Source organism: Brienomyrus brachyistius, chromosome 5, assembly GCF_023856365.1.
Source record: "Brienomyrus brachyistius isolate T26 chromosome 5, BBRACH_0.4, whole genome shotgun sequence".
NCBI classification, from domain to species: domain Eukaryota; kingdom Metazoa; phylum Chordata; class Actinopteri; order Osteoglossiformes; family Mormyridae; genus Brienomyrus; species Brienomyrus brachyistius.
In genome coordinates, this window is record NC_064537.1 from 15,520,450 (window position 1) to 15,541,065 (window position 20,616).

Here is a 20,616-nt window from a genome sequence, read left to right on the forward strand (position 1 = left end):
AGCATCTGTGCGAGTTTCAACACTGTGCATTAACATCATGCCTTATCAACAAGTCTTTCTCCATTCCAAGGCCTTGAATATGACAGACGATGAACACAAGAGCCTTCTAGACAGTGTACGAGCAATGCGGGTGAGGACATGCACTCTGTAAAAGACCAGCACATCTGCCAACGATGCTTGTTTTCTTAAGAGAAATGGTAAACGGTTTTGCGTATTCCGATTTACAGCGTCCAGCTTACTGTCTGATGGTCACTGTGAAGGAAGCTAAAGACGTTTTGGGAAAAGACATCAGCGGTATGTCATTTATGCACGCAAGTGATGAAGGTCCTTCCTAATCAAAGGTACTGTGAGGTTTCATTGGGAGTAACATCGATTTAAAGTCTACAGTGGGCTAGATTACTGGGCTTTGTGAATTATAGTCTGGTTGCACCCAGTTGAGTCTAATGAAGTAACCAGTGAGAAGTGGATTAAACTTGTTAACGAGTAATAACATCTGTTGGATTTCAAACCATGACCCTTCACTGTTGTAAATCATTTGCACGGTTCTTTCTGTGGGGCAGGTTTCAGCGACCCTTACTGTCTGCTGACCATCGTACACAAGGAGAAGGAGGAGAGCAAAAAGAGCTCGCAGGCAAAGTCCTCGAAAGTTGTGCTGAAGGACAAAGTGCCGTCAAAGAACATGTTCCAAACAGATGTCAAAACACAGACGCTTAACCCCATCTGGAATCAAACATTCGTAATGTGTGGGCCCTAAATTAACAGTTTATATTTTTTCATTGGTCTTCATTCCATATCATATGAACCTTTCTGTGATCCTGTCCTTAATGACAGTGTCTACATGTTATCCTAGGAAGGGGAATGTTTAATGTTTCATTTCAGGATCATTATTCTTCTTCCTTCATACAGTTACTCCATACTTTAGCATCTAGAGAAGTGACCTTTCTTTATTTCTCATTTGTTCATTTATCATCGGTTTTACATAGTATGTGGAGATGCTTGTATATATTTTGCTGTGTTGTGTACTTGAAAATGGGCTGATTACCTTTTTCTTTGATTCCGGCAGGGAACTGGATCACCCTGAAGTCGCAAGTTTATACTTGGAGATGTTGTAAGTCTACTGTGTCTGGCAAATGGTTTCTCACCTTTCAATTTGCCCATGTTCTGCTCTCCATTCTCTTTCTAATATCCCACACATACAGTAGGTTCCTTCTGTATTCAGTGTCCAGTATTCTTCATTCTCTGTACTGGAGAGAGTCGCTTTGTCCACAATACTAAGGGCTGAACATTCTTGTTTCAGCTGGTAAAGGAACTTCAGCTTTCATTCTGTGTGTGTTAGGAAATACAGAGAAACAGACATATTTCACAGACATCTTCTTCTTCTGCTTCTTCATCTTTTTTCTCTGCATCTTTTCCCACTTTTATGCAGAGTCTATATGGCTCAGTCATGTGCCTCTTTCTCAGTCAGACCCTTTTCCTTTAAGTCCTTCTTTATGCAATAAATCCATATCTATCAGTTATCTTTGTTTTTATGTCTTTCAGTGATAAGGATGAGGAGATCACCCTAGGACAAAAGCTGGAGGAGATAAGATCCAACTTTCATGGAATTAAGAGGTTTTCTTGAGTTATACATTGCTCTTTGTACTTCCTGCCAAGCAGGATATGTATGCTTGGTTTACACTGTATTAATATAAGCGTATAATAAGCCCATTTCGATTCAACGCTCTCATGAATTAAAAATTCTAGTTATATTACCATTCAGTAAGACCTGTTCATCGATTCAATTCCCTCCTTTGTAGAATGATCAAAGAGGTAAAGAAGGAGAAAGGCCAAGATGATTTCCTGGGAAACATCGTGCTGAAGCTGAAGGTGCTGTAGAATGTGAACGTTGCAGATTTCCAACACTGTTGCGCATAAGCAACAGAACACATACTCATAACAGCAATGTTCTATTTTGTTCCGCTTAAGCTTCAAAGATAAGTAAATGAAATGTTTATACTTTTTGGTCTCTCGTGTTTTACTTGTCCTCCTAGGTGATTCAGCTGAGTACCTTTTGAAATGATCATCTGTGTACTTATTTTGTGTAATTCCTTATAATACATTCAGCATCTTGTTCACCCGATGTTGGTGCAGGACCTGCATTGTACAGAAGACTGCTGGTATATTCTTGAGCCACGGACTGAGACCTACCCTGACAGAGGAAAATGTCACCTGCAGCTGAAGTTCATCCACAGGGAGGTCAGCAATCTTCAGTTCCAGAGCACTGTTACTAGAATTGCACGGCTAGATTTGCAAAATGTCAGTGTGACGTTGTGTAAGCCTTGTACGGTTTGACTGAAAAGTTTTGTCATCGCCAGAGGGACAGTGCACTGACCACCGGTCGCAGCGCGTACATGAACTACTGTGGCATCTTGCAGCAGTTTGTACATTCCCACATCTCAAAGCAGCAGGTATGACACTGCAACTCTCACGCTGGATATCTGTCCATGAGGTCACCTTATTTGTGGTTGGCTAAGTGTCACAAGCTGTTAATCTCTCTTCAGCAGAGCAGCGGCCCTTGGAAAGGGGAACTGTGTGGACAAGGCCAGACTCTACTAGAGCTCTATGCCACGCAGAATGACCTTTCCCCCTTCCTGCAAGATCTGGCGTGAGTTCTGCTCTTGGGGCTTCTTACCCAAAATTTACACAAACTCTCTTGTAGATCCATAGCCTGCAAGAACACGCCTTCTTAAACACATCCGATGTACTTAACCGAGTCTTTCAGTAAATTTGTAAATATGTAAAAAAATACTAAAAGTGCATACTACAGCTCCTGATGAATTGAACTGGCGACGCCAGGTCAGTGGATCTGTTGTCTTTTTGATCTTATTCATAATCCAGCATAAAAAGTAATATGGAGTCTTTTAAAGCATTAGTATTTGGTGAGTTAATGGGAAAACGCCGTCGCCCCTAGCAGCAAAGCCATATATCTTCATTTGACTAATTATTTAACTGCGTGTTATATTTTGAATAAGTGTGATCATTTGTAGAGAGCAGTTTAGTTCCAGTGTGCATGCAGATTGATGGTAGTATGATTGCATCTGCCTTTGCAGGAAGTGGGTAGCTTATAGCAAACTGTATCAGAGTCTAGAAGTGGATCCCACAGTATTGTTCAAGCAGCTTACCAGCATCGAATACCACTGGGATCAGCAGGAGTTGCCATATCAACAGGTCAGTTAATACATAAATAAAATCTACACTAAATAAAATACTGTTTACATCTGTATACTGTTCACTTGTGCTGTACAGCTGCTTTTGAGCATGCAAAGTACTTCCATGTACTAATTTCCCAGTGGAGCATGCCTGTGTCGTTGTTTGTGGAATGTTTTATATTTATGTTAAGTAGTAAATATAGGTTGAAGTCTTCCTACTGTGTCTCATCCTCTAAAATTATTAATAATTGAACGGAGAACTCGGAGAACAATAATGCTTTACTTGACTTTAAATATTCCGTGTATCAGTTATGACAATCAGTTATGTGGTTGTTTTTATGTTTAGAAACAGGAACTTGGAGACTCTCTGCATGGCTTCCTGCAATACGGTCTGTGTCTGGTCTCCAAGTACAGAGACATCATCCCCCCGACCCCCAAAGAAACCCCTCGTCTTCAGACCTTGCTCAGGTACCCTGGCATGAACTGCATGAGCAAAGAGTTGGATGCAACACAGCGGAAATATCACTGTGCTTTCCATTTGCTGTAAAGTGCAACACGCATATCTGATGTTACGTATTTTTTTGTGATAGAGTTTTAGTTCAGATTTGCAAGACGAGGGCCTTTCAGAAGCTAAATCCTGCTCATTTTGACCTGCATGAGGAAGTTATCGACGCTGTGCAGGTGAGTGTGTCTCTTTATGGCAATTGCTATTATACCTTGATTATTATCCCATACAAGAAGAATTTCAATGATAGTAATTGCAATGATTTTTGGAAAAAAAAAATATATTTTAATATAAATGATTGAAATGACTAAATATCTGTGGAAGTGACAAGTGTATCTTTGAGTTGCAGGTGGGCACACAGGAATGGTTCAACATTAAGAAGGGTCTTCACCAGCCCATGACAAAAGTAATTTTCAAATTAGCATTCTTATTTCATTCTTTTTGTTATCTTTCCTTATCAAATTCTGCAGCTCTGTTCATCCATGTAGCAGCTGCTAGGTTTTCACTGTCCTGCTGTTTCTTTTTGTTTGTTGCACTACTTGTTTACTTCCCATTTTCTAAATCCTGTTCTTCCCTCTCTTTCTCGAGGAAATGTCGGAAACGGTGAATGCTCTGTCCAGCCTGATCGAAGAAGTGCGAGAAGACATACGACTCAGCAAGGACGTGTGGAACAAGATCTTCGTCAGGTGGGGCCACCTATGGATACTCGTGTCTCGCACTAGCGGCTCCGGACGATGACCCTCTCAGGGGCCTCACAGTGTGTGTTCACCTTGCCTCCCGCAGTGCTGTGCAGCTGGACATGTTCACTGTGGTTTACCAGGAGCTGGACTCCCTGGTGAGTGGCACTGCCCACGATAAGGGCCAGTTTCACAGTGCTTAACCTGTGGTAAGACTTGACCGGATTGGGAAACATTGCTCTAAATCAGGGATGGCCAATCTTATCCGCAAAGGGCCGGTGTGTATGCAGGTTTGGGGATAACCTTTAGGCCAGCTGTTCAAACCCAGGTGTGAGGACTCTTCAGCCAATCAGTCCTCTAATTAGTAATCTAATTAGGGAATGGCAGCGAAAACTCGCATACAAACCGGCCCTTTGCGGATAAGATTGGCCACCCCTGTTCTAAAGGCAGTGAGTTCAATTAATACACTTAATTAATACTTGGTGGAGAAACGGACCAAATGTGCAGTTTGGGTTTGGCCCATTTTTTTGGGCCATTACGATTAGTCATGAGCTACAGTACAGTAAAAAAAAAAAAAGAAATTTCATCTATGCAAGACACAAATATCTTAATCTTAAAATGCGATAACATTAGAAAACGATAAAGGTTTTTGAAAAGATATTTATGCTGAAAAGAGAAGTGACTGCTTGCCTTTTTTGCCCAGGTCATTTTTGATTGTAGATATGCAATTTCTTCATACATCCTGTCTTTTCCTTTCCTTGTGCCTGTTCTTCTGCCCTGCTGTTGATTCTCTCTGATCTCATACCCTCCTGCCCCATTATCAGTTGGCGGCTGAGGTGCGGAACACCATGGGCCAAGTGGACACCCAGATGGACCAGGCTCTGGCCAATAACCTGTTCTCAGTCTACCTCAACCTCAAAGCCATCCACAAGGACAAGGCCTTTCTGCAAAAGAGGTCATCACCCATTGCACCTCTCAGTGCAGATCAGCGTTCCATTTAAATAAAACATCCCTATCCCTTATAGAACAGCAGTAGTTGTGCACCTCGTAATACTAGCAGAGCGTGACTTGATCACCGGATTTGGCGGTGAACATGATGTCTGTCTTTTTCGGCTGGATACTGCTGCAGGACCAAACTGCTGGAGCTGACAGACTTCCAGGAGTGTTTCCGTGATGCTCTCCCCTTCTGGCTGAACAAGGCTTATAATACAACCCTGGAGAGAGTTCAGAGGGCAGTACAACTGGATATGGTATATTCTTGTACTTTTGTCCCACATTCACAGTCATGTTTACATTCTATCGGGTTCTCTAACATCCCCCTTCCTCACGTGTCACCTGCTTGTAGCTGCAGCCCCTGCAGACGGGCATGGTACCTGTGAAGCACAGCTCATCTGCGGTGGACCTGGCTTCCTGCCTGCAGCCCATCTGCCAGCTGTGGGAACATCTGGGCTGGCCCGACCCTGAGGAGGGCTTCATGCTCATGGTCAAACTGACTGAGGTACGCCTGGGATTAATGTAGATCACATCAGAGTTGTGTCTGTTATGGAGAATTTACACAGTTTTTTTTTTTTTTTTTTTTTTTTTGTATCTGTGTGCAGGACATTTGTAAGATTGCAGTGACATACTGTCATCTGATAAAGCAGAGGGTGAAAGAGCTCTCTGCGAATTCTGACCCTGGAACTGCTGTCAATATGGTGAGGGGACTGGAATCCTTCTGTCCTTCCCAGTGTCTGTACAGTTCTTATTGCCAGCAACATAAAACAAACACTTGTAAGGGTCTGTGCCTGCAAACCAAGGAATGTGTCTTTTCATCGGAGGCTTGTAACCAGATGTTCTGCGCGTGACCCTCGCCTCCTCCGCTTCCTATCCTAGTTGTGCGTGGTAGTGAACGACCTGGAGTACTTGCGCACGGTGTTGGCCCGTTTGCCCCAGCAGCTGAACTGGGGCGGGCTACGCGAGCGCACGGACCACGTCATCAAGGAGATGCAGTTCAACAACACCCTGCCATCTCAGCTGCAGCACACCCAGGGCGTTCTGACCCGGGAGATCCGCTTGGCTCTGGAAACACTAGGGAAGCAGGTATGAGGACTCTTTGCTAAAATTTTGTTTGGAGTTTTGGACGATAATGAAAACCCAGACCAAACAATCTAGACCATGTGAGATCATGAAGGCATCAGTATCAGTGTTTCACACCCTAATATCAGATGGTAATTTGCCCAAAACTATGTTTTAAGATGCTCTGTTCTTTTTGATTCTAGCTGCGTTCAGACATAGAGAAGCATGTGTTGAGCATGGCGGCCCGGCGCAGGCTCTCCTGCACGTCCACAGAGGATGTAAGGAGCATCAGCGTGACCATAACAGAGCAATTTCACATATACATATACACTCCTCACTGTCATCCCATGAGCTCACTTTAGCATGCAAGACATCGACACAGCCTTAGATATAAAATGTCAAACCTTTGAACTGAGTCATTTAATGATTTATTAATGACTTTTTCATCCTCACTGGGACTGGCGTTCCAGGCTGTACGTCCTCTGATGAGGTATCTGGAAAATGAGCTGAAATTCATGAATGAGAATTTGGTGCAAGAGAGCTTCAACAGGTATAGAACAAATATGTCTCATGAAAAATATGGTTAAACGTATCCAGTTAATTTTATTACAGGATTTCCAGTTTTCTGTTACTGCGTCACAGGCTGTTTCATCAGTGACCTATCTACCCTTCTCGCTCTCTCACTGTATCAGCCTTTTGGCTCCACTATGGACCAACTCTGTACAGATCCTGGACCAAGTGTCCCGGCAGAAGAGTGGGGTGACAGAGTTCTACCAGAGATTACACTACACCCTGCAGGTATTTTCTTGTAAAAGGATTAATATGGGTAGCCATAGGAACAGTTTCTACTTCATGCATGTTTTCTAAATGTATGTGTTCCTAATGGAGTTTGGATACTGACCTTTGCTATTCTTGCAGTCTCTAGAGCAGTGTTTTCATGCCGAAGGGAACGGTCTGTCCCTGGATACACTGCATTCCGACCAGTTTAAGGTGAGGTAAGGCTGATGTGCAGTACATCAGCATTTCTTCTTCAATAGTGCCCTTGTATTTCAGAGTATATGGAGTATGGTGTGAGGAGGTAGCTGCATTAATAACCAACAAACTGCTTGTTAACTAACCTCGTGATTAATATTTATTAATGTTATCTCTTCTCATTCTGTGCAGAGTCTGAAAGCACATCTAGGGCTGAACTCCCTGAACACCTGTCAGCTGATTGATAAGTTCATGGAGAAGAAGGTGCGGGAGCAGGTATGAGAGTAACCTGGGGTGTTGGTATCAAATCTGTCAATGAATTTATACAGGATGCCAATCGGCCATGTCCTCGGGTGGATCGCTTGTTTTACAGAAGGAGTACAGTGGTGAGAAATATGGAGCAGTTACCCTGATTGGCTCTTACAAGAGATCAGACCAGAAGCTGCACATCGAGGTGCTTAACGCTGTTAACCTCATTCCCATGGACTCCAATGGTGAGAGGACTTGAATTTAACATGAGATGGCTTGATAAACACTTTCATGTGGATTGTTAATAGGCAACTCCAGCATTATAGATGTGAAGTGCCTCAGAGCATAGGCAAGCTTGGCATCAAGGAGGCAATTTGCGTATCTTTTTATGTAATCTTTTGGGTTGAACATTCCTGAAAATGTATATATTACGTTACATTAGAAATACATAGCATTTTGTCAGCATTATGAGTGTGACATCAAACGGACTTTTACTTGGAATTGCCCTAATTATTATAGTCCAGTGGTATGTGTCAGAGAACTCATGTCCCATGGTCCATTTCAGGCTTTAGTGACCCATTTGTACTGCTCTCCCTGGAACCACGGCACATTTTCCCTGAGGTGGAGCATCGCCGTACACAAATCAAGAATCGTGAACTCAACCCACTCTTTGAAGAGGCTTTTGAATTGTACGTCCATCTAGGTGGCCCCTACCTGACCCTTATAAATGGCAACCTGTGTAGCATCATGGACCTAACAGGGGTGCAACAGGCATTGTAAAAAACTTCAGAACATGGAGCGCCGATGTATAAATGAGTCTCTTATAAAATCACTTCATGGATGTAATATGTAATTTGGAATGTTATAGGCTTATATTGTGCTTCAGCGTGCAGACAAATAATGAATTTGCAACAGGAAACTGAGAAAAAAAGAATAAGATTTATCATGTCATCAGCAGAAGAGCTCAGCTTCCGAAAGAGATGGGAAAGATGGGCTGACATTGCTGATGTTTCTCTCCCTCGTGCACAGCCTGGTCTCACTGGAGCAGTGCAACGCTGCAGGAGCCTCTCTGCTGATAACAGTGCTGGATCACGACACCATTGGCAGCGATGACTTCGAGGGAGAGGCTTTCCTGTCCCTGAGGGCAATACCAGGGGTGAGCGGCACAGCCCCTCAGGCCCCCACTCAAATAAGACTGCCCCTCATGCACCCAAAACCAAACGGTACGTCCCCTGTTTTCTCCCCTACAGCATGGCCATGCAACATATACTGAGATATGGAGATAGCTGACAAGGAACACACATCCCACTGCAGGAAATTGCTGCTCTGTCCTCTCACATTGCTGCATGACATTGTGAGCAATGCAGTAACTGGACGAGCTTGATACAAGTGTTGTCTTCATTTGTACATCTAAGGTCACTTCACCCATTGGTTTGAGTTTTCAGATCAGTGCTTCTTGGTGGTCGTTTACACTTGTATTTAGCAATGTCCATTTGCGATCTGATCGCCCAGGATCCATTTTAAAACTAAGGCTAAACAGGCCCATAGTAAGGCCTCATTGTAGCCCTCTAGAGTTTATGTTGAAACAGCCACTCTACTCTGCATACGTACAGGCTTCCTCTCATGCTTCAGAAACATGCATCTAAATGGAGTCTCTAAATTGTCCTTAGTGTGGGTTTGGGTGTGTCCTGCAAGTGCTGTCTACTGCCTTGTGAAATTCACATTTGTTGTGAAGCGATTGCATATGCGCACTCTGTACTTATCTATGTGGCTTTGTACTGGGAGTGCGCAACAAGGGTCTGTGGTGCTTGATTTTAGAGGATAACATCCTGAAGCTGCTGGAGGCTAGGAAGGCAGACCGTGACGCACAGGCCTTCGTCAAACTGCGCCGACAGAAGGAGAAGTTATCCCAGGAAGTGGAACAAACGTAGAAGGTGGAACTCAGTTGGATAACTGTTAGAAAAAGCCTGTTAGCGTCTTCTTTGTTTTCCATGTTGTTATTTTTACCTCTTATCAAGCAGATGTGAAGTTACAGACAACACTGCCTACCGGCGATTCTGTGATGCAGTACAAACAGTGCCACCCATAGCACAGGTCGCAGCTTCCTGAGGATTACAGTGTCGTTTACCACTGAAAAGCAGCCCATCACCTTTCCCAGTATTAGAACAGGAAGCCTCAATCACAAACCTGCTGGCACCTTGGACGTTGTGAGCATCTTGTCTTTTTAAACTGCGGAGAACCAGTCACGATACAAATGCCAGTGATTGCAAAACACAGCAGAACACGTTAATCCAAAAATATAAAATTTATTTTTCTATACAAAAACAAAAAGACAAATGATGAGACACTGCTGTCCAGTTTTCTAGGGCAGATGGCGATGACCGTCCCCACAGTGTGACCCAGAGGTCCAGCAGTGGGTGGCCAGTAGGTCCCATCTGTCACCCTGCACCATGACAAGCATGCGACTAGTTTTTTTTGAGTGTTCAGTTATGTAGAGGAAGAGTCATAGATCATTGATCAATATTCTACGCCTTTAGATACTGAATATTGACTGGAATATAAAAAATTAGTACGTATACAATATCCAGAAGGTAGGGGAGGAAAGAAATACTGAATGCCATGCCTGTCTGTATCGGCAAACAGATGTCGTTTTGTAATGGAAAAATATATTAAAAAGCTAAATAAATGATTGAATATGCCCAGTTTGATTGTGTGTTTTTCCTTAGTTTTCCAGTTAAAGGCAATACAGCTTAAACCTGACAGGTTTAACATTTAAAATTTTATGAGAATTGTTTATTATAACATTGAAAAACTTGAGAGAAACAAGTCTTGTCATTAGGAGTCCAAGCAGGTAGTGCTGGAACCTGGTTGTTTTTGTTCTTTGTTTCCTCGGCACATTCCTTGCCCAGACTAAAAACCAGTACGACCAGGTAATGAGGAGAGATTTAGACAGGTATCCATCCTCAGTAATCAATGCACCACCTGTTAATGTAGCTGTATGTCTTGTTCCGTCCACCACAAGGAAAACCTCTGGGTTAGATCAAACGAATGACACAGGGCGCAGTCAGAAATTTGGTGAGCTGTGGAGTTTGGGGCAAAGTCAGGAAGGCAGACCCAGCGCCTGCTGGTGCTCTGCACAAGCCGGGCACTCGCTAGAGCTGGCACAGCCCTCGCACAGCAGCCCATGTTGGCAAGGTAACGTGACTGAGCCCAGCTCACCACAAATTGCACAGCACAGCCGCTGTTTCCTGAATACTGCCTGTGGGAAACGCAGAGGGAAGGGACTGTGAGAATGGCAACTTTGAGGAACTCCCCTTACACATACATATCAGTCCTACCTTCTATGGCTACCCTTTGCCCAAGAATATGACAAGTGAGAAGCTGCTTTGTCTATTACCTGTTCCACAGTATGCAGGCAGGTGCAGAGTTGTGCCTGGAGACTGCACACAGCCTCAAGGGGCAGACGGTGCAACAGTTGCAGCTGATGCAGGGACAGGTGGGGGTTTTCTGCATTCTGCAGACTCTCCAGGGCCTCTTCCAAGAGACTGGCCTGCCGTTGGGCCTCCTCTTCCCCTCGCTGCGCCCGCTCCGCCTCCAGGGTCAGCCGGCTCGCCAGAACCCGGGACTCCTCAGCATCTGCCTTCATAATTGCCCAGGACTGTGCAGAAAAATGAGAGGGAGTCATGTAACGCAGTGTTTCCCAACCCAGTCTTTGGGAACCCCCCAACACACATGTACCAGGGATTTGGTGTTCTTGATTATTTGGGAGCTGGGTGGAAGCAAAAATATGAACTGTCTGGAGGCCCCTGAGGACCGGGTTGGGAAACATTGGTCAGGTTTGGTGCTTCTTTTTTCGATGGAATTTGTAAGGCTCTTAGGGTCACTCACCTGGGCCATCTGCCTCCAGCTGTGGTCCCAGTGCTTCAGCACCCGGTTTGCATCCTCTACTTCCTGTTTTAGTCGTGTTGCCTCCATACACAGGCCGGAAGGATGCAGGGTCGGGGGTGTGCCGGGGGAGCCCTGTGCTGGAGGGAGGTGCTCCCAGATACTGCAACTCATCCCATTTAGCCCTGCAGGCAGAATACATTTATATTTATTTATTTAGCTGAAGCTTTTATCCATAGTGGCAAATCATTGAAAAAGCTGCTTAAATACCGACCAAGAGAGCTGTGTGATGGACCCAGAAAGCTGCCTTCTGATTGACCAGGTTGCGGCAAGTGAGCAGAAAGGAAGGGGGATGTTAGTGCTCTGACTGGTGGAGAGGGTGAGGGTGAGCGGAATGGGGCGGAGCTACTGAAGGAGCCAGGAATGTTGACCGGTGCAGAGCTCTGTAGTTGGCTTCCTCCTGCAAGATATAATGAAAGGGTAACAGTGATTAAAAAAGCATATTTCAGCCACTTGTACCTGCAACCTTGTTATTTCGGTTACTACCCCCAGTTCTAAACACATAAGGACCTAAACCGATCAGCAGACTCTGCTTGGGAACTCAACTCATGATTGACCATGAGCCGCTTTCCTTCTGAAGTTCATGAACCTAGTTCCTGGTTTTCATAGTTCCTAGCCACTTTCATGTGCCGTCTTCCCACTGTACAACAGGTATTGTGACGTTTAAATAAGCAAGGGAGACACATAAAGCTTGTACAGGGTATATACAGAAATCCAGAGGTTAAATTTAACACCTTTTAATACCTTTTTTAATACTTACTCAATATTTTTTAAAACCACCAAGACATTGATTTGCAACCATTTTTAAATACGTTTCAAACTGATTTAAAAATGTATAATATTATACAATCTTGGCCTGTACAACAGAATTTAAATGGGGAACATGGGTCAACAGAATAAATTTTGTGACTGTGATTTTGAAAACACCTTGCATTTGTTTAACTTCTTCAGTCACAAGTCCATATCTTTATCCAATACGCTACTCATGGCAAGTGCCTTAAGTGTTTGGTTTTTTCTTCAATGAGTTTATCGATTTGCACCAGATGGCTAACTGCTCTCGTCCAAGCATTCCTGATTTATGAGTTGTGCATCGCATATGCGACCAGAGAGCGTTAACCCCCATCCAGGTGATATTTATGGTTTTTTTTAACAGAACAGAACAGTAACCCTCTTAATTTTTTCCTGCTACCGGCCTTAGGCAGTCTTTAAACGCCGGTTTCTGAAAATTCGGGACAAATCGCATTTTATTTAAGTTTTATTTATACGGTACACAACATGTTCATAATTTCTTATTAAATCTGGCAGAGTGATCAGAACAGATGTACAGATATTCTGCTAATTAACACTGGCAAGTTTCACTGCCTGCACTGGCAATATTAGACACAGGTATTTTGGTTATTGATCGAATTTTCTGATGCAGAAATAAGGAGATGCAAGCAAGACAGGTATGCATTTAATGTAACTGAGATACGGAAATAATTCTATCTGCTCAACTTTTGACTCACTACTTCCATCTTTCCCTGCATTCTGGTCATTTCTAAGTAATCGCTAGTGCTTGTGGTCAATCAATCAGCAATGCGTATCTTCCATCATATGTCCCACCCAGTAGTTTTTGGTCAATTGAAAAGTACCTACTCTGAAGTAGGATCTAAAAAATGTTCAGGAACTACCTCCAAGGAACTACAGTCAGGTCGAGTTTGGACAGAAGCTCCTGGTTCCTGAAAAAGGTTCCTGTGGTGGGAAAGTGCCACATCACACAGCAATAGAGGACCCCAAATCACAGCCTTTGACCCATTTGACTTTGATAGTATCATGACTAAACTGTTACTCATGAATCTCCACTAGGAGCACGTGCTAATTTCTGGTGTGAAAGGGACAATCCATTCTTTGGCAAAACTGCTTGATCTGGACAAAAGCTAGACTGCTGCATCATACGTATAACCTGAATGATCTCTACTGATGACCTTTCTGTGGAAATGCATGCTTGTTCTCACTCCATTTCTGGTCACTAAGGTCAAATTTAGGTTTATTTGAAAGCATGTTTTCACGTAATTTCTGAATGGTTTGTGGAAAATTTCCTGGCAGCTGTCTTTACTGTGACCTTCATCCCCATCATTGTCGACACCGGAAAGAGACTCCAAAGCAGTAGACAATGATAGCTCCCCTAAACAAGCGTTTACCATTCAAACACGCCTACCTGACAGGAAACTACTGAAGCAGACTAGCCAGGAACCTCAGGTACCCAGAAATGGGGGAAACACTGAAAACACTCAGCAGGTTTCAAGCCTGCTCACCCCATCCATCCCATCTCTCAAACTGCACATCAATCACTCATGTCACAACCAACATCCCAGTATAGAGAATCTAAACAAAAAAAAATTTCACCGCCCAAATCATTCTTAATTTGAAAACACTGTGAATGTGTCAAGACTCAAACTTTGTACAAAGGACTGTATCTGCATGAATTTCAAGGATTCACAGAAAAGCATGAAATAGTTTATTAGGAATGTATGTGGGTTCCGTTCCAAACAGGAAGTGGGAAGTGCCTTGTAAGAGTGGCGCTCTGTCTCACCCTGTATGGGGGCTGCAGTGCTGCTGTCAAGGCTCTTCTCCAGTGCGGACATGCCAAAGTCGTTCAGGTCAAGATCATCCAGAGCTGATTCTGGAAAAAGCACAAAAAATTACTTATTTACATGTCATATGACAGAAAAAAATAAACATAAAAAATATGCGTATACAAGTGAGGCATACTAAATGTTACAACTGTTATGTGTGTGCGCTGCTCCTCTATGCCTTTTAAATTGCCCCTCAGGGACAAATAAAGTTTTCTGAATTTGAATACTAAGGTAAACTCCGAAAACACAGCAAGTGCTAGCAATTTCAAATGCCACTTGGTGCTCTTATTTGCTCTACTTAACAGTTCAAGTGCCTAGTTGCTGAGCTTCCTAAGTCAGCTCCTGTTTTACCACAATGTCATGCCACAATAGTATAATGATTGTCCTTGGTGTCAACATCAATTATCAGCCTGGAGAATGCGGGTTTAAGTAAAACAAACTCTTGCAGCAGATCTGCCAGGCAGACTCACCAACAACAGACTCTACTGTATCACTGGTGGGGTAAAAAGGTAGCGCATTAGCATTCATGCCAGGAGATGGTCCAGGAGGGGCGGGGCTTGGGGGCGTGGCAGCCAGGCTGGAGGGCACGCTGGATGACATGCTGAGAGGACTGCCAACTGGGAGGAAGACCATCAGGTCCTAGATGGAACAACATAGCATGAATCTGGTACTAGATAATTTCACAGACTGCTGGAAACAGTGGCAGTCCGGAGGATGGGACGTTACCTGCTTACTGTGAATGTGCGTTGTCTCTCTGCTGCGATGCTCCATGGAGATAGTTTTCTGTTTTGCCTGTGCAGTAAAACAGTGCTAAGATTAAAAAAGAAGCCCCAGCCTTGCAGAGCAATATGCATCGATTCGAGAAGAATCCTGTCAAGACCAACCTGGTCCTCTCGCTCAAAGCCTGGTGCCCGTCCGTATCCCCCATCTCCCACCCAAGGAGTCAGAGGGGCATCTAGGCTGGGTGAGTCCTCACCAAGCAGCCTCCCTCGGAGGCCTTGCTCTGGTATGCATGCACCACTAGGGGGGGCAAAAGGAGCGCCACCAATGCAGCCTTGGGGACTCCCAGGGCTCCCCTGGCCTGTGTCTTCCATCATGGTCCCTGATGGCAGCGGGGAACTGGGGTTTAGGAACACCTGCTGGATTTCCTCATTAATGCTAGGATCTGTGCAGAGAGAAAGGCGGGCTGAGCTCTGTGTGCATAATGATAGGGTCTCACACACACACACAGCGACAGAGACACATCCAGAGTTATAATGCACTGGAAAACAACAGCAGAAAAGGCAACAAGCAATAAGAAGAAGAGAATGAAAAGTGCTTACGCTCCAAGTGTGCAAAGGCACAGAAGGGGCCTCTAGGGCAGGTGCCAGACTGCTGCATGTCGTTACACTTAGTCGACTTATATATCTGACAGGAGGGAAAAGAGAAAACAAAACGGACTGTCAGATATTCATCATTTCTGTCCATAACGACAGAAATCACCCATGCAGAAACAGCACAGAAAACAACACCTTACAGAAAAGATTAAGTACACTTCTGTGGAATGGGAAAGCAGACCATACTCAGGGTTTTGAAGAATAAATTGATCTCTAACCAAAAACTACTACATTTCCAAATCTCAATGGTATATTTTTACGCTGAAGGGGTGGGTTGCATTAGTATGTTGCTGATCCAGGAGAGAATGATACGTGGCTCCATCGGTATAATTTTGCTGATCGGGTGGGGGGTCCCTCTTGGTGAATTTTGCCCATCACAATCGACCGGTTGGCCACCAATGAAATACAGCATCATCTATTAATTATCCCGCCATCGATCCGGAAGCACGATCGATCGTGCTTCACGGGTTGGGCACCCCTGCTCTACACTACTACACAGAGGCTGAAAGCAGGATAACAGTTTTGTGAGCTTCAGCTGCTGCAACTACAATCACTCTGGAAGGGGACCAGACAGTATGATGGCAATCGCTCCCTAATCCATGAATTTTGTGTGCGTCTATAAAATCAGCAACACACCAAAGGGGGACCTCAGGTACATCATTATAATACAACACAATTACGATTTAATACTCATTTTATGGCGGCGGATCGTACCTCCGGGTGGAACTGCTGCTCAGTGCGAGTGTGGCAGTACTGACAGCTCTCTCCACTCTCGCACTTGCTGGGGTCACCCCACTCATCACTGTGCTTCACAGCAGGGCACGGCAGCGCTCTGAAAGGAGAGGGACTTGTGAGGCTGCTGACCACTGACTAATGGTGGAAGAAAAAAGATCACGGCAAAGCGTTGGCTGTTTATGCTGCTGCTACTGTTCGTGAAAAATTACCATTAATTGCGAACCTGCCATTAAAAAATGTACAAGCACAACAATTAAACCACACACCAGAATGCATTTCCACTAATATCCATTTTTTAAATAATCTCCATTTTTGGCTGGTGTGTTTGTCCACAATCGATGCAGGAGGACATAAAAAATGTCAAGCCTAAAATTCAGAGTGGCTGCTTAACGGGAAGGGGGCTTCCTCAGTGACGAACCTGTACTTAAGTTTGTGCGGACTGCGCCGACGGTCCTTGCTGTTGTGATAATACGGACAGGCGTAACCTTGGCGACAGAGGCGAGGCGGCTTCTTGCACAGCTCCGTTTTGTAATGCGACAGCACGTAGTTGTTATCTGCGGGCAGCCACAAGTAAAAACACTGCAGTGAGGCACCTTCTGCGGGGCTGCACACCCACCCCGTACGGCACTCGTCAGAAAGACCCTCACCGCAGGAAGCGGCGATGCCAGCAACATACAGCATTTAACTGCAATAAGAGCCTGCACTGTAGCGTGGAACGTGAACAGATGTGGATCAGAGCCAGGGTAACCAAACAGAGCACCTTGCCAGCTAGGTTCCTCAGCCAGGATCTTCTCTATGAGGGCGGTGCTGGCCGCCAGTCCCGACTGCCCATCCCCAGAGGCTCCCTCCATGCCTCCCGTGCCGGCCTGCGCCTCGATCATCTGCACCTCCCTGGTTGACAAGAAACACCAACTAAAACAGTAAATTCTGTGCAGATTCATAGACAAAGTGCAGGATCACATGTTTTTTGCAACCTGGCCTGTGTAAATACAGTGCAAGTATGACTGGACATTAGACTGGACTGGTCGTTAGTGTTTTCTTCCTTTTTAAGGCTTTGATTTGACCACCTCAGCCACAGTAATTCAGTCACCGCCTGAGGACCTGTGAGATGCTGAGATTACTGTTCAGCTCAGCATTTCCAGCAGTATTGGTAGCAGGGGGGCAGTAGAGAGTTATACTGCAGGAACGGAGGTACTTCAAAGAAAGCTTTTTCACTGGGCTTAATGTCATTATCTGATGTGTGTTCAACCTCCATCATCCACCACCCTACATACTCTATTCCACTTCTAAGGATCCCTGGAATCGGTTTATTCAGAGTGGACTGCATTCAAAGAGCCTGTTCCTTATGACTATCTACAAGGCAACAGCATGCCTATGAATGCCACGCCACTCCCACCAATCACAGGCGAGCGACAGAGCATACCTGATGTCGTAGACGGGACTGCGTAGGTCGTGGGAGCCGTGGGCAAAGGCACAGTGGGGGCCGTTTTTACTGCAGTGCCCCTTGCTGTCAGTCTCATGGATGCAGGAGCCTGTTTTGTAGTAACGGAGGTGATACCGTCGCTCAGTATCGCCAGCTGTCCGGTGCAAGAAAGGGCATCTGACACACAAACAGAGAACTAGGCTGAAATGTTAATATGTCAGTTTCATTATTTAACCCTACATATTTCCGATACCAGCAATTAAACTGCAGCATGATATGATCTGTATCGTGTGCTGTATATGAACATGTATCTAAAACATCTAAGCAGATGCACTGACTAACACTGGTTGATCCCTGGTTAGAATGCCGGTGTTGAAATATGATAATGTAGAAGACCTGCATAACACAAGCCTTTACACAAGTTTTAGAATGAATTCAGTTCTTATTCCATTCATTATAGTTTTTTCAGTATTTATACCCTACTACTTATAGTTCGATTGTGATTCCAAAAAAGGAATTTTCAGTTCCCTTTGTCTTCCAACAGACCCTTATCTTAAATCGGTGCCAAAATTGTGAGTACGTGAGAGGTACTTCACTGCGCCTGTGGTTGTCAGCAATTTCACATTCTCCGTAACCTTTGCTGAGACTGATGTTCAGACAGCTAACCGGCATCTCTACACTGATCGTGACATTTGCCGCTACCTTCGGTTCACGCAACCCGCGTTCCGGCCCCGGACCGCAAACTCACTCGTCTCCATCGGGGCAGGTTCCCGTGCCCTCGTCGTATTTGGTGCAGTAGATGTCCGGACTGTAGTTGAACGTGCCGTCTCTGCGCCGAACCGGACGGCGGCGGCGCTGGTTGAGGAAATGCCAGTGAAAGCAGGCAAAGGGGCGGTGCTGCGTGCACTTGTGCTGCACAAAGAGCGGGCACTGCTCCGTGCGGAACTCCTTCAGGTAACTGGGGTACAGAGATCGACACTGACACTGAGATCGGGGGCAGGGATCGTGTAGCGCGGATAGGGTCGATAGCATCAGATAGTCAAGGGCAGCTAACATACACAAGTGTACAGGGAAATGCGAGGACTGTTAGTAATAATCTGGGCACGTTTTACTTCATCTGAATCATAATGTAAATGAGTGACAAGCATGTGGTGCATTGCATGCATATTATAGAGGGGCATTCATAGTCGCTCGGTAAACGTACCGTTATCTGGCCAGGAAAATGTCAGCCTATTTTATTACTATCTACAATCTTTAAATCCGCAGGTACCTCAAAACTATCAATTCACTGTCTTTGGAATAATAATTAAAAACGTACTTTTATAACTCCAGACCACCTTTATTTAGACTTATTTTTAATTATGTGTTATATATGTGAATAACGGCATGATATCTTTTTATACGGAGAAATCGTTATTTAAAAAAATCACTGAAATAAATAGAATTATCTTCCTATTTGCTTAAATCGGTGGCTCCAGAATGACAGAAAATCCGTCCTTATAGCAGTTCGTTCTTCTCGGCCAATTAGATCTATTCAAACGTATCGATTAATAATAAGGCGGCAACAAATGAGGGGCTTCACGCGCGATGTGACCCAACAACCGTGTACATGAGAAGACCAGCAGTTTTTGCATACCATGTTCCATATTTACAAAAGGCAGCGGTAACATATTAAACGCCCGCCGCAGTAACAACCGCCTATTTCTGGACTGTACCAAGTGAACGTTTTCGTGTGTAGGCCTCCGCTTCAACCCTGCGTCGGTTTGAACTGGTACAAACCGGTACGGACCAGTTCGAACGCGAGCGCCATGCCCGCCCAATTAGCTACAGATAGCTATAGCTCGCCGTCTTCGCCTGCCATGTCAGGTGCGTAATGGCCTATGACTGCAAGTGCACGTGAGGGTGTGTTGGCTACGTACGTGTAGTGCTGCGGTTTCTCGGGCTGTACGTGCAGTACGTTAGCGGGAGACGTCGAGCCGCCAGCTGACGAGGAAGAAGAAGATGAGGAGGAAGGTCCGGCACTGGCTGCAGTCCCCGAAGTGGAATTGGCCTGTATGGCCGCCTTCGACATATTTCCTTTTCAAACGCTTCTCTATCTATTTTTACTGTTCTTCGCGCTTCGAAGTCCGCATTCTTCTCTGAAGTGCGCCTGCGCTTGGCACTAGGAAGAGGAAGCCCCGGACATGAAGACCTTTAAAGTATGATGGGACGTGTAGTTCCCATAGATTCTCCTTTAAAATGTTTTCGTAAACTGTATATGATCGTGTGTTAGTGTGTAATTTCTCCACGCGGTGACCATTAGATTGTTTCACAAGGATTTCGTGAACCATCGTCATCTACTCGACAATATGTCCGTAAATGAATACAACGGCTTACATTTGAAATAATTTCACGTCGTACTATCTTAAAATATATTGTCTCATGTTGCTTTTTGGCGGGAACTGATATTTTCCAGTTATGACTTGAATTAGAATTTGAATCTACAATTATTAACACCAAATGGTCCCAACATAAAAAATAAAGAATTTGCTCTAAGCTAGGGCGTTGCGCCCTAGTGAGCAAAGGTTTTGGTTGCATTTCAGGTTGCCTGTAAATGTATGTATCTTCACTATGGAAAAAGTCAGCTATCCAGTAAAATACCAAAGCTTTCTCCAAATTACTACATTGCAACCGTATTTGTTTTTATCATGACCCATCCTCAAAAAAGCATCTTGCTTCTATTTGAGTTCTGCACTTTCTTGTTGTTATAACTTCTCCATCCAAGTTCGAACGTCTTAATTGTGGCGGAAATTTTGCAATTTATCGGAGTAGTTTTATATAAGTTCTTCATAAAAATGAATATGAAACACTTCACATTTAATAAAATTTCGACTTCA

General features: G+C 44.5%; 2 protein-coding genes across 10 annotated transcripts in view; one reads left to right on the top strand and one right to left on the bottom strand.

Annotated features, from left to right (window-relative positions):
* Window positions 1-10,344, top strand: part of unc13d (unc-13 homolog D (C. elegans)) — a 16,752-nt gene extending 6,408 nt beyond the window's left edge. For 2 of the 4 annotated variants that reach the window (XM_049013287.1, XM_049013285.1), the window contains exons 7-35: window positions 71-130; window positions 228-294; window positions 561-741; window positions 1,064-1,108; window positions 1,540-1,611; window positions 1,797-1,866; window positions 2,131-2,235; window positions 2,355-2,447; window positions 2,541-2,644; window positions 3,090-3,207; window positions 3,535-3,656; window positions 3,779-3,869; window positions 4,043-4,099; window positions 4,282-4,379; window positions 4,477-4,528; window positions 5,195-5,325; window positions 5,500-5,620; window positions 5,716-5,868; window positions 5,969-6,064; window positions 6,243-6,449; window positions 6,629-6,703; window positions 6,896-6,975; window positions 7,118-7,223; window positions 7,344-7,415; window positions 7,590-7,673; window positions 7,771-7,891; window positions 8,212-8,335; window positions 8,676-8,869; window positions 9,465-10,344. In XM_049013287.1, coding sequence (XP_048869244.1) covers window positions 71-130; window positions 228-294; window positions 561-741; window positions 1,064-1,108; window positions 1,540-1,611; window positions 1,797-1,866; window positions 2,131-2,235; window positions 2,355-2,447; window positions 2,541-2,644; window positions 3,090-3,207; window positions 3,535-3,656; window positions 3,779-3,869; window positions 4,043-4,099; window positions 4,282-4,379; window positions 4,477-4,528; window positions 5,195-5,325; window positions 5,500-5,620; window positions 5,716-5,868; window positions 5,969-6,064; window positions 6,243-6,449; window positions 6,629-6,703; window positions 6,896-6,975; window positions 7,118-7,223; window positions 7,344-7,415; window positions 7,590-7,673; window positions 7,771-7,891; window positions 8,212-8,335; window positions 8,676-8,869; window positions 9,465-9,577 — 3,012 coding nt within the window. In that variant the 3' untranslated portion in view covers window positions 9,578-10,344. The other 2 variants (XM_049013288.1, XM_049013286.1) reach the window with 2 other exon arrangements.
* On the bottom strand, window positions 9,937-19,941 carry unk (unk zinc finger). Of its 6 annotated transcripts, none has more exons than XM_049013291.1 (15): window positions 19,660-19,941; window positions 18,489-18,595; window positions 17,741-17,849; window positions 17,078-17,208; window positions 16,736-16,871; window positions 16,297-16,414; window positions 15,529-15,613; window positions 15,091-15,371; window positions 14,933-14,998; window positions 14,677-14,845; window positions 14,164-14,253; window positions 11,806-11,991; window positions 11,535-11,716; window positions 11,044-11,304; window positions 9,937-10,905 (listed from the first exon to the last, which is right to left on the bottom strand). In XM_049013291.1, the coding sequence occupies exons 1-15, from the start codon at window positions 19,809-19,811 to the stop codon at window positions 10,747-10,749; spliced, it is 2,232 nt and encodes a 743-aa protein (XP_048869248.1). In that variant the 5' UTR covers window positions 19,812-19,941; the 3' UTR covers window positions 9,937-10,746. The 6 variants fall into 6 exon arrangements, with proteins under 6 accessions (XP_048869248.1, XP_048869247.1, XP_048869246.1 ...); XM_049013290.1 differs by having other exon boundaries at window positions 17,741-17,936; XM_049013289.1 differs by having other exon boundaries at window positions 17,741-17,917; window positions 18,489-18,698.
* Between the last annotated feature and the right edge of the window lie 675 nt (window positions 19,942-20,616).